At 35.6% G+C, this 14,043-nt stretch overlaps 1 protein-coding gene across 2 annotated transcripts in view; it reads right to left on the bottom strand.

Moving 5' to 3' along the window:
* Positions 1 to 14,043, bottom strand: part of MAGI2 (membrane associated guanylate kinase, WW and PDZ domain containing 2) — a 1,467,795-nt gene that overhangs the window by 617,968 nt on the left and 835,784 nt on the right. For both annotated transcript variants that reach the window (XM_015134089.3, XM_015134090.3), the window contains exon 3: positions 8,010 to 8,129. In XM_015134089.3, coding sequence (XP_014989575.2) covers positions 8,010 to 8,129 — 120 coding nt within the window. The remainder of the gene's footprint in view (positions 1 to 8,009; positions 8,130 to 14,043) is intronic.

Raw genomic sequence — 14,043 nt, 5'->3', positions numbered from 1 at the left:
TGGTTGTCACCAGAAGCTGTGAAGGACAGAGGGTGGACAGATAAAGGGGAAATGTTGGTCAAATGATACAAAGTTTCAGTTAGAAGGAGGAATTGGTTCTAGTGATCTATTACTCAGCATGGTGACTGTAGTTATTCATCATGTATTGTATATTCCGGAATCACTAAAAAAAGAATTTCAAATGTTCTCATCATGAAGAAACAACAAATATTGAAGTGCTAGAGATGTTAATTAGCCTGACTTGATCATTCCATAGTGCCATGTTTTGAAACATCACATTATGTCCCATAAACATACACAATTATTACTGGTCCATTAAAAATAAAACATAAAAAATCACTAGGAGATATGCACAAGAGTTAGCAAATCATTGTAATTAAAATATGAGTGTGAGAAGAAAATGAATTAAACTGTCACATCACAGTTTCTGAACCTTAGGTTTTATCTAATATTATTATGGATTGTGAGAGAGTCAAAGAAGTGAATCCTACGCCCATGCATATTGACCTTACTTTAATTATATTTCTGTCAGCTACAATGGAACAAAAAACTTACAGAACAAACAGTAAACAGGTTAATATTGTAGTTAAGGTGTCAGAGCAAATCACTTCATTTTCTCTGGTATTAGTCTTTAAGTTAATACTTTTATATGATTTACATGATAATATTAAAATCATTAATTGCTTATGTCAGTCCTAGTCTCTTTGGGGAGAAAAACGTGCTTAGAAATAGGCATTTATATTGCATATTTCGAAAAAGTTAGGCTCAAAAAATTCCTAAACTGAAAGCAAATTGTACTTCATTGTAGAAGACAATGACACTTCCATTCCTAGTGCCTTATGTTGGACGAACATAGCATGCAAAAATCATACACTATCTGTCAATAATTCTGAAAACAAACTGAATCACTTACCAAAAATTTCTGGCATTTTAAAACCTTCAAGGGGTATAAAACTTCACTATGTTTTCCTCTACTGGTCAAATAAACATTTAGTGAGCTTTATTTGTAAACGGTCAGTGTTCCTAAAAAGTACACCCAAATGCGTGGCCTAGAATCTTCCACAACAGAAATATTGCCAGAAACAGGAGTCAAAAGTAAAACATGCTATAACCTGGATAGGTAAAAAACAGCTGGACCCTTTTAACTGTAAGCGCCAAGAATCTACTGCTGTTATGAAGGTTATTACTTACACAGTAAAAATTTCCTCTTGTAATAGTGTGCAAAGAAAAGGGAAAACATGAAATCATTTTGATCTTCTAAAATGACAAAAATCTTAGCATCAATTTAAGCATTGATATGCCTTTCAAAAAATATTATTTATATTTCAGTGGTTAGAAATTTGAACTGATAGAATAGTTTTGCTCAAGATGATCTGTGGTGCCAATAATGATTTCTTTTATGAGTATCTCTTTATCACCCAATGCTATCTTGATTGCAGATTCAAAATTTCTGACTAAAATTTTCAACATCAACTTATGCTAAAATGAAAGCTGATTTTAGTAAAATGAAATATATTTGTGTAGCATTTGTTATGCATCTTATCTCATCATAGGAGTGTTTAGCTTAATTTAGAAAATTATTTGTACTTAATACTTAAATTTCTATAGGATTTTATGTGCTACATCATGAAGTATAGCACTCCTTTATGTAGTTATGAGAAAACTTTAAAAAATTGCTCAAGAAACCTGGTGTGGTGTTTGCAGTAGGCTCAAGTCTATGTGTATACTAGGGTCCACGATTATAAGAAACCACAACATTAAGAGGAGGGAAATGTCATATTTGTACCGTATTCTGTCAGATGCCTAAATAACTTGCTGGTCTTGATTTGATCCTCTTAAAAATTGGGACGATATTACAATTGGGCTTATGTCCATTTAAAGAAAACATTTAACTCTAGGATCAATGACCTTTTCAATAGATAGAAAAATAGCTTTATTTTAAAAACAAAACACTCTAATATGGTAGCAGATGTTACAACAGAAGTGGTGCTCTGGAATATAGTTGTGGATTATCTCAGTAGGTGAATTAAATGAAATCAGTCCAGGCATGGATCAGGGGAGGCAGGTTTAGTTAATGATGACATTCAGCACACAGGTTGAGGAAGACAACTGCTAAGTATTGAGTGAAACCACGAATATAAAATCACAGAAACCTGGAAGAAGTAGGTCAGGCAGGATTTGCTGATTTGGAGTCCTGGTTAATTCAGCACTTTGGACAGTTCCCAAAGAACTGTCTTCCTTACAGGTACTTGGAGTACTTTTTAGAGTGCCATACTTACTAATTTCATTCCACCTCTTGGCATCTCACCTTTACCTGTAGGTGACCTTGAATCCAAGGGAATTACCTGCATTCATCCAAAGAGCTCTGTGGTCTGTGTTTCACAGGAAGTCAACACCTTCCTAACATGAAGGTTCATCATTTTTATGTTACTTGAGATTTTGTCAGACTCATCAGTAGGGCTTATTAATCAATAATGGATTATTAATAATCAATTTATTAACAGTAAAATTTATCAACTAAATTTTAAACTTGATTCAATATGAAAGGTGAGGATGAAATCATCCAAGTCATGCAAAAGAGTCCCTTTACCAACACCTGATGGGTACCATCATGGCCAAGTCCTCCAGGCATTTCACATGCAAGGCTATTCAGCAGATGTTCTATATCAAATTCAAATGAGGCCTTCAGAATAGGGGGGTGGAAGCAGAAGAAAGGCTTTAAGAATCAACTAAAACCCTGCCTACAGCCATGTGGCATAGCTATAGATGGTAACTAAAGCACATTAAGCCCTTCCTTGCAGGATCCAGGAAGTAACAAAATTGCTCTTTTGGAACAAGGACTTTAAGTTAATTTCTTAAAAGGCTTAAAAGGCAGGACTACAAATCAGGGCAATCTATCTGATTTCTAAGCAAAGGACAAATTATGCTTTAGCCACATCTATCCAGCAAGTTTAAAATGAGAATTAGCAATAAAAGAAAAATGCACACATATAAAAATATTTTTAAAATATGCTTTTTCCTCATAATTATTTTTCAGGTGAGTGCTTCCTGTTCTAAAACCCAGTGGTGAGGCTGAAGCACAGAAACACCATAAAATTGGTTTTCTCTATGATTAGCAGCTTAAACTAGACATTTTATAAAGGATTATCTTGATCTTTGTGAATAGAAAAAAAAATTAAGTAGTTCCTAATATCCCTGACAATAATTACACCAATTTTGGAAGCATTTCAGATGAGCAAGAAGAAACAGGGGTTATGGCTCTACCTCCAGTTTCATTAGCAGTCTTGCTGCTCTGGTGTGTGGGTTAGATTCCGGGACCCTCTTTCAGTTTTACAGACCCCACGTAGTTAACAGAAGGTCTGTAACCTTTAGGCTGAGAGTAACTCAATTCCTTATTTTCGTTGGTGTATTCACAGAATATCATAGATGAATTTTCTGGTCTGACCCAGAGCTGTAAACAATACTGCAAAGGCATGAGACTGCACTAGACGAGGAGGAGGAAAGGGAGCAATGACCTAAACGCTGCAGAAGGGAGAATGTGTAATTTAAATAAATGAGGCTTTTTATTAAGCCACTAATTGCTAGCTTTCTCAATATAAAAGTTCTCAGGTCTTTGTCTAGTTGAGCAGCACAGAATTCTGTATATCCTGAAAGTACCAACAGTGCAAAAAGACATTCTTTAGTTTTCCCTGACAAAATGAAAACAAAAAACCAAAACCCCCCAAAAACACATTAAGTGGTAGCCCTAGGTCTAGAGCTTATGACGAGTAGTGAAGAAATGCAGCAATTTTTATTAGGTGAATTTTGCTAATTCCTCAGCTATAGTTACAGGAAAATCTGAAGATCCTGAGGTTTGAGAATGTTCCCTAGGTGTTTACTCAGGTCATTATGTGACCTGAGAAAAGAAATTCTTATTAATCCATGTATACAATGTGTATTTTTAAGCAATGATATTAGTACAATTGTCAAAGTCTTATACGTAAGTCAGCCTTACTCTCCATAACCAGCTCTATGCACACTAGGCCAATTAAGTTGGCACCAAACCCAGCAAACTAAACTGCCATACTAAAAAGGTGTCTGAAGAAGATTCAGAGTAACCTATTCTGGCTCACAAAACTTGGTTATGTTCATACAGTTTCAGGACATTACTTTCAAAAGTGAATTGGAACCTAAAATTTAAGCTGTATTTTAAAATATTGATATTAAATGTCACGACATCTAGTGTATCATGAGAACAATGGAGATTTACCATTAGCATTTGATGTAATTTTTCAGCTTATATGAAATCAGTTTACAAAGTCTTCATTTTTATAAACAAAAAGTCATATTGTTAATCATGCTACTCTTTTAATGATCTCATATGGTAAGCCATTGGTTCATTCTTACATAAATGATATTTAAATAAGGTTATAAAGTATAATACATTATTATTAAAAGGATGAAAACTAATGAATGATACTAAATAATGTCACAAAGCCCATGGGAAATTATTCTGTAAAATGTATTATTTAACATCTTTGATAAAATTATTTTCCATGATTTACAGTTATTTTTCATATATGGTTTAAGGCAGCTTTATATTATTAACACAACTTCTTTATTTAAAATGTTTTCAATCCATCTCTACTATCTTTTATTTTTGACAATATGAAGAAGGTACAGCACTAATGCGTAAAACTGTTTCCTTTTCCTGGGTATTTTTGCCTATTTCCTGTGAATGTGGCAAGAAGCAATTCAATGTCTCAGCCGCAATTTAGGCAAATGTCTCCACCTAGATTGTCTTATAAATGCTAATGGAAGACATTTTTAATATTTTTAATAACTTCAAAATACTGAGTTCTTGAATAACTACAGGTCACTAAACTAAGAACAGTCACGCATTGTGTAATGACATTTTGGTCACTGACAGACCACATATATCGTGGTGGTCCCATAAAATGGTAATGGAGCTGAAAAATTCTTATTTCCCAGTGACACTGCAGCCCTTGTAACATCATAGTGCAATGCATTACTCATGTGTGTTTGTGGATGTTAGCATAACCAAACCTACCGTTCTACCAGTTGTGTAAAAGTACAGCAACATCACCAGCATCTGTTGTTTTCTGACTTTTCAATAATAGCCATTCTGACATGTGAGATGGTCTCTCATTGTGGTTTTGATTTGCATTTCTTTAATGATCAGTGGTGTTGGGCTTTTTTTCATATGTTTGTTGGCCACATGTATGTCTTTTGAAGTGTTTGTTCATGTCATTTGCCCACTTTTTAATGTGTTTTTCTTGTAAATTTTTTTAAGTTCCTTGTAGACTCTGGATATTGGATCTTTGTCTGACAGATTGCAAAATTTTCTTCCATTCTGTAGGTTGTCTGTCCACTCTGATGATAGCTTGTTTGGCTGTGCAGAAGCTATTTAGTTTAATTAGATCCCATTTGTCAATTTTCACTTTTGTTGCAATTGCTTTTGGTGTTTTCATCATAAAACTTTTACTCATGCCTATATCCTGAATGGTTAATGAAAGACTGGGTAAATAAAATGTGGTACATATATACCATGGAATACTATGCAGCCATAAAAAGAAATGAGATCATGTCCTTTGCAGGGACATGGATGGAGTTGGAAGCCATGGTCCTCAGAAAACTAACGCAGGAACAGAAAACCCAACACTGCATGTTCTCACTTAGAAGTGGGAGTTGGTTGATGAGAACACATGGACACATGAGGAGAACAACACACACTGGGGGCCTTTTGGGTGGGTGCTGAGAAGAAGGAGAGCATCAGAAAGAATAGCTAATGGATGCTGGACTTAATACATAGGTGATGGAATGATCTGTGCAGCAAACCACTGTGGCACGTATTTACCTAACTTAAAATTTGAAGAAAAAAAGGTATAGCACATGCCGTTTTGTGTAGCATATAATACTTGATAATGATAATAAATGACTATATTGCTGGCTTAGATAATTACCATGTTTTACTTTTTACTGTTATTTTAGGAGTGTATGCCTTCTACTTATTAAAAAACGTTAACTGTTAAGCAGCCTTGAGCAGGTCCTTAGGAGGTATTCCAGAAGAAGGCTTTGTTATCATAGGAGATGACAGCTCCATGCCTGTTATTGCCCCTGAAGACCTTCCAGTGGGACAAGATGTGAAGGTGGAAGACAGTGATATTGATGATCCTGGCCCTGTGTAGGCCTAGGCTAATGTGTGTGGTTGTGTCTTAGTTTTTAACAAAAAAGTTTAAAAAGGTAAAACAATTTTAAATAGAAAAAAAAGCTTATAGAATAAGGATACAAGTAAAGAAAAAATATTTTTGTACAGCTGTACAATGTGTTTGTGTTTTAAACCCAGTGTTATTACAAAAGAGTCAAAAGGTAAAAAAAAAAATGGAAAAGTTTATAAAGTAAAAAGTTACAGTAAGCTAAGATTAATTTATTATTGAAGAAAAAACAGTTTTAAGTACATGTAATGCAGCCTAAGTGTACAATGCTTATATAGTCCACGGTAGTGTATAGTAATTTCCTAGGCCTTCACATTCACTCATCACTCACTCACTCATGTACTCACCCAGAGCAACTTACAGTCCTGCAAGCTCCATTCATGGTAGGTACCTTATATAGCTATACTGTCTTAATCTTTTATACCATATTTTCAACCTAACCTTTGCTATGATTAGGTATGTTTAGATAAACAAATCCTTACCATTGGGTTACAGTTACCTATGTATTCAGTATGGTAACATGCTGTATGGGTTTGTAGCCTGGAAATAACAGATTACAGTACATAGCCTAGAATGTGCCAGGCTGTAGTATCTAGGTTTGTGTAGGTACTCTCTATGATATTCCCTCAATGATGAAATAACCTAACCATGCATTTCTCAGAACTATCCCTTTTATTAAGAGACACATGACTATAAACTGAGGAGAAAGCAGAGGGCCAAACTGTTAACATGGCAAACCCATGTTATTTGATGATGTTTGCTGAACTTTGCATGTATGACAGGCTAAGCAGCAAAGTATATATCATGAATTCTGTTTTTAATATCACTATCAATTGCAGTTCAATAAAACTAATATTTGAACTTAATAATCTATACATATACTTTATAACTGTGAAGTAGGAATGAAAAATTATTTTCTACCTTTTTAGTTATGTTATAATTTCATTATATATATATATATACACATATACATATACATACTTTCATTAGATATAAACTAGATGCATATAAATGTTACCCAAATTGATAAATGCAATCATTTCAACATATTTTTACTTATTTGCATTTTTAATGCCATAATTCCACTTTTACAGATGAGACTACTAAGGTTTAGTGACATTAACTGTTACTTAATTTTTGTAGCAGATAAATAACGAAGCCTCTTTTGAAACAGAGATTTTGGCTTATGTTTCAGTGCCTCTTCCACTGAGGCATAGTTCCTGCATTCAAGGTTTTGGTTTCATTTGTTGTTCACATTTGATTTGGGTACACAAGGAGACTTCTATTGTGGTAGAGATTTGGAGTTCATTCACAGATCATATTTTTTCTACCCCATCATTTTGCATAGGAGGAAAGTGAAGGCCAGTGAGGTAGAGTAATTTGAGAAAGCCACACAGAGATAATGACAGAACTAGAATTCTAGCCCTGCCTTCTTTTAGATGACATCTTGAGATAAAGACATTTTATCTGAAAGATCACAGCTTAATCTCAGGAGACAATCACAAGAATACTTCAGTGTGTGTGTGTGTGTGTGTGTGTGTATGTGTGTGTGTGTATAAAATGGGTATATATATATATAAAATATATTTTAAAATATATATTATTTTCTCTAGGCATATTAAAAGTACACTTGAGATGTATTTTAACATTTTTAGGATACATTTCTAAACTCATCTTATTAAAGCTCTCAAACCCAAACAGCCCATGGGTAACCTGGTGTCCCAATGCATTTCCATCAAATGAGAAAAATGTGAGGCCAACAAAAAAGAGATTTCTCAGGAACGTTGTGCTTACCTTCATAAGTCCCACTTTCTAGGAGAGCACCACTTTTCTCCAATTCCATAAAATCTTCAACAGTGATGAAAATATAATCCACTCCAGGGACCTCACCCTCCTTATGTGGCCTTGTGGTGCCTGAATAAAGAAAAGTAAAAACAGAAGAAAGATGCTAAGGGATTTGTTGTTGAACTTTAGAAATACCACCATACTTCTGAATATTCAGTGCCACTTGTTTGTACATCCTGCAAGTTGGCAGTTCGCATTTGTCCTCCTGTTTGTTTGGCAACAGAAAACAGCAGGGGGTAAAGATGAAAGTAAATGTACAAAGCACTTTTCTTCATCAAGCTTATAAAGAGTTCATTGCCATGTGATACGGCTGCATATATTTTTCAGTGAAAAATTCAGAACATTGTGCCCTTTTTGAAGAGGTGGTTTGAATATTGAGCCAGCAGTCTGCTACTTCAGGAATTTATATATTTCACTCCATGAATGAACCTCTATTGTCCTGCAGACTGCTGCGCTATGACATAAAATACAATGGCAAGTAGCGATCTTAGGAAAATGTCAATTTATCTTTTTATTTTCATAATCTGCTTTCTCTTGGGAGGACTGTTTGTTGGTTTTCATTTGTTAAATTTACATCCAGAACCATTTTTATGTGATTTAAAGGATCACAAACCTTTACTACTACTTAAAATTAAATAATAATTCGAATTGTGTTATAATTAAATTGTACTAGTAATTGTGATGCTGGGAATATAGTATCTAATTTGACAGGAGGAAACTTTCTCTGACTCCATCACATAGGCTCTCCCTTATGGGGCCTTCCTTCTTTCATTACTGCCACTAATTCTGACTGAAGTGACTCCCTACCAAGGGTTACTGCATGGGACCACTGTTCCTGACTCCTTCATCACCCATAGAGGGAATGGAGCTATGAGGGCCAAAGTGGCAGGAGTATCAGCTGCTCAGACTGTAGCTCAGTCCAGCTCTCCTGAAGAACACAGCCTTCCAGGCATGCTGTCCAGTTTGTGAGGCAAGAGCAGAAACAGAAACATATTCAAGGCTGCAGGTTTGTTTCCAGGTAATACTTCCTTCCCTGAATATGTCCTAAGCTTCTTCCTTTTTCTACGCCACCTACAGAAGACATTTTCATGGTCAGATTGGAATTTACATAATTCATACATGCAAAGAAGTATGCAGAAATATAGAGGCCAAATATATAAGGTAGTACATTGGCAGGCTTCATATATATAGACTCCCCCATATTGTCTATATGCTAAAAAAGTATTTTAAATCCTTAAATTTTATTTTTGTTCTCTGCATTTGAAATCTTTATCAACTAGGTCATGAAAATAGCCAGTCAGTTCTCCTTTTGGTCTATTAGAATCAAATCTGGACTGCAACTGAGAAGCAGAAGCTAATGTCAGAATGTACAATATGCCAGGAAAATTTGATTTTGGATAAAAATGAATAATTCCTATTGAAAACATTTTTTAAGATTTGAAGTTATTATTTTCTAAAATCAAGTTTTATAACTTGTCTTTGGGGGTTGCAAAACAATTTTTTTCCATAATCATATTTAATGACTTTCCCTGAATTGGTTATTTTGTTTAACTGAGTCACATTTTGCAGTTATTTCCTACTGCTTTTATGCTATAAATACAAACCACCTTCATCTAGTATGCATAATATTGTCAAATTAATGTTTCTATGAGAACCTTAACTTTTGATATTCTAACTTTTATGTGCTTAACCCTTGTGAATTAAAAGTGCATTAATATGGTTTTTGGCAATCAATTTGTTTTTCTGTTTATTTAGAACACACTCCAATCATTAAGAAAAAAATCACATAACAAAGACTCAATTTTCCTTACTAATTTATCTGCATATTTCAGAAGCTACACACTTTAATTAACTGCTTGCAGTATGGTAATGCATTTCTAGCACCATGTGAGCACCAGGATCACATGATTGAGGGCAATTTCCAGGGTTGCTGACTTGTTTGGAGTAACACAGCTGTACCGAATTTTAGTAAACATTTGTAGTTGTGCTCTTCTTGGGAGGCCCATCAGTACTTTCAGTTCACTAAATGGCTTTCCATCTCCATCTTGCACTTCAGACTTCTATGATCGAGTTCTTCCTTCTGTGATAGGCAACATCAGTGAGTATAAACTATTGCTATTGATCCAACTGATGCTGGTTACCTACTTGGACTGAAAGTTCACCTACCTCATTGTGGCTTGAAGTTCTGCTCTAAAATCTCAAATGCTGCCACCTCCATCTTTGACATCAGTCTCTGATCCTTTTTTCCTATTCTAATCTTCTTTCTAATTATGATCTCCAGTCCCTGATCTCTCGTAATTTCCCTCATGTTCCCCAAATCTGCTTTACTTGCCTCCCTAACTACTAAAGGGCTAGGAAAAAACCAGAATCTCTTCTTTCCTTTAGTTCACCTTCACGATTTCACCACTCCTAATTAACCCCCATGTTCACTGTTGGTTATTTCATTATTGACAGCAGTTGCTATAAAAAAACATAAACTTTCTTTGACAAAGTACTCCACAAATTCAGATTACTTAATGTCAGTTTGATCCTCCTGAAGCTTGATAATTCTTTTGTGTGTGTCTTCTTGTCTCTCTCTCTCTTATATTCCCAACATTTTCTAATATTCAGCTGCTTTGACTTTTTGCAGAAGACATGAGCTCATTCTTTCTTGGTAAAGTAAGAGACAATCTGAAACAAAATTTCCTAAAGTTCCCTAATTTTCATTTTTCTTATCTGTATTACTTTAATATTTTTCCTTCAAAATTAAGCCTTTACTGGAATTATCATCCATCTTGCTAAGACAAATTTCTTTTCCTTTGCTTTCTTTTAGAATTAACATATTTTAAATTAAATAAATAAAATATTTTATTTGACAAAGTTACATATACAGATATTTTAAGTTTTCAAACAATTCTGTAAGACTTGTTATTTTTAAAAAGCAGAACCTCAGTCCCCAGTACCCCTTTCTTTTTATCCAGAGTCAAACACACTGATTTTAGCTGATTAATTTAACCTCCAAATCTCTAAATACTTTAATATGCCTCTTGATTTTTTACTTTAGTAATTATTTCTTGATTTTAAAGAAAATGAGAATCTAACTCTTTTTTTGTCTACAATTCTAACCCCACTGCACATACCACTTCCTGCTTTCCTTCCATTCTTCTAATGGAACAATCTTGTGTTTACTAGTGTTAAGTGTTTACATTAGTAATTCTATTCCCAGCTGAAACTTGTGGTGTACTGACTTTTTGTGTGCAACTTAAAAAAAATTTTTTTTTCAGATGGAGTCTTGCTCTGTTGCCCAGGCTGAGAATGCAGTGGCAAGATCATGGCTCACTGCAACCTCTGCCTCCAGGGTTCAAGTGATTCTCCCGCCTCAGCCGCTGTAGTAGCTGTGACTATAGGCGTGTGCCAGCACACCTGGCTAATTTTTGTAGTTTCAGTAGAGATTGGGTTTCACCATGTTGGCCAGGCTGGTCTCAATCTCCTGACCTTTTGATTCCCCTGCCTTCGCCTCCCAAAGTTCTGTGATTACAGGCACGAGTCACTGCGCCTGGCCGTGTGTAACTTATTGATTACTCTAGATGTAATATGTTTTCATTTCCATTTTCCATTCATTATTCATTAAATAAACTCTCTCCTTGAGAGATAAATCTCCTCTCAAAGTTCACAAATACTTTTTATACTTTGTCAAGTTTATCCTATTGAAGAAATGTTTCCAGGAGGCTTCTGACTAGCTCCAGTCTGGACTGTCAGCTGCCATCCAGGGATCATCCTTTACCATCATCCTGGGGAGTCACTTTGCCTCTGTCTTGTGGAGTTTCTCCTCTTCCCTAGACCCCATGTCTATTTTTGTGGTCTACACCCTCATGGTGGCAGAGCACATCTGTCGGAAGCTTCCTATCAAAGGTTGCATGGAAGCTACATTGTCTGAGATTTTGCAAGTCTGAAAATGTCTTTATTCCACCCTCACTAGTGGCAAATCTGACAGCATTTCAGGAAAATGTAATCATGAAAATGTATTTCTTCATCTCGTTCCCCTGTTTATGCCACCACCATTCTTCTAGTCATGCTAGTTTGAAACTTTCACCTCAGAGTCACCTACCTTTGAGTCCTCCCTCACTCCTTTATCCCATCTCCAAATATTTGGCAAGCTCTATGTCCCATAGATCCGCAACATCATCCTTCCCGTTTGTACTGTCTCTGACCCCAGCACCGCCCTCCTGGGCCAGGTGGTAACCGTGTCACTGGTGTGCCTGCCTCCCTCTTTTAGTTCATCACTGAACTTCCTGATGAGCCCTGGTGAAGCACAAGGCTGATCACATTTCCTCTCTAAAGGCTTGTCTATCCAATCTAAAGTCAAAAGAGTGGGTTGCAAAGGGAGAGAGAGAGAAAAATACTGAGAGTCAAGAAGAATCAAAGAACGCCATGATTCTATTATTTACAATAAAACACAATTCTCATGGTATGCCAGCTTGTGGAGTTTCTTTATATGGGCTTGCCTTGATGGAACGTGTGAGAGGACATAATGTAAGAATTTTCTGCTTATGTAATACCCTCCTTTCTGGCTTGTCATGTGTCATTCTTCTTTCTCTTTAAACTAAAATTTCCACCATTAGAATTACTCTTTGGTTCAGATGAAAAAGAAACTACCTTTAAAATGATGATATTTTGAAAGTAAGCTGCCTGTGCTTTTTGGGACTCAGCCACTTGTTATCAGTATTACCTTGAGCAAGGTTCTCCACCTCTGTAAACTCTAGTTTTCTTATCTGTAAAATGGGAACAATAGTAGTAGCATCTTCATAGGGCTATTGTGAGGAACAAATGGGATAATTCATATAACATACTTAAGACAATGTCTAGCACATTTTAAATACCCGACAAGGATTATATGTCAAGTACTATTGCCTGAAAGAACAGAAATGACATCATAGATTTTTTTTACTTGCCATAAATATTAACTGAGTACTTACTATGTGCCAAGCACTATTCTAGATGCTTGAGCTATATCTCTGAATAACACAGACTAAGATTCCTGCTTTCATGGAACTAATATTTTAATAGGGAGAGGCAGATAATAAATACAAAATAAAAAGTTATATAGTATGCTCTAAAGGGTTAAATCTTATTAATTGACCATAAATCATATTGTTAGAACCTACGCACAGTTTAGTGGGTCAAATACTGAGATTTCTGTCAGCTTAGACAGTATGGAGAAAAGGGTGGAGGAGAAGAGACTGTAAGAAAAGGACCTGAAGGGGAGCAGAGACCCACAATATTGGTAGGCTGTACACTACCCAGGTGAGTGATAGCTAGGCGGGAGACTGCTGGAAGTCAGCAGGGGATCCAGAAAGAGCCTGATTATATTTTAGAAAGAATTACTACATCCTTAAAGAGAAATTTCACTTATTTCACTTATTGCTTGGATTAGCTTAGGTCATTTGGCTTAACATCTTGGTGCCCGACACAGGTATTTTTGAGCTATCAAAATCATTTTCAAAGGATTGATAAACATGACAGTGCATGGTGGGTTCTAATGACTGGTGTATGTGCACACACAGACACTTACATGTCAACCCTCATCTTTAAAAGAAGAAAATGACGAGGTTGTGGGAAAAGGGAACACTTATACACTGTTATTAGAGTGTAAATTAGTTCAGCCATTGTGGAAAACAGTATGGCAATTCCTCAAAGAACTAAAAACAGAACTACCATTCAACCCAGCAATCCCAGTACTGGGTATATGCCCAGAGGAACATAAATCATTATACTGTAAAGACTCGTGCACAAGAATGTTCACTGCAGCACTATTCACAATAACAAAGACATGGAATCAGCCTATGTGTTCTTCAGTGACAGATTGGATAAAGAAACATGGTAGATATACACCATGGAATACGATGCAATCATAAAATGAACAAGAGCATGTATTTTATGGGAACATGGATGGAGCCGGAGACTATTATCCTTAGCAAACTAACATATGAACAGAAAACCAAAT

The sequence above is a fragment of the Macaca mulatta genome, chromosome 3 (genome assembly GCF_049350105.2).
Source record: "Macaca mulatta isolate MMU2019108-1 chromosome 3, T2T-MMU8v2.0, whole genome shotgun sequence".
NCBI classification, from domain to species: domain Eukaryota; kingdom Metazoa; phylum Chordata; class Mammalia; order Primates; family Cercopithecidae; genus Macaca; species Macaca mulatta.
The sequence above is the reverse complement of the archived record's forward strand: the minus strand, read 5'-3'. Positions and strand labels throughout refer to the sequence as shown.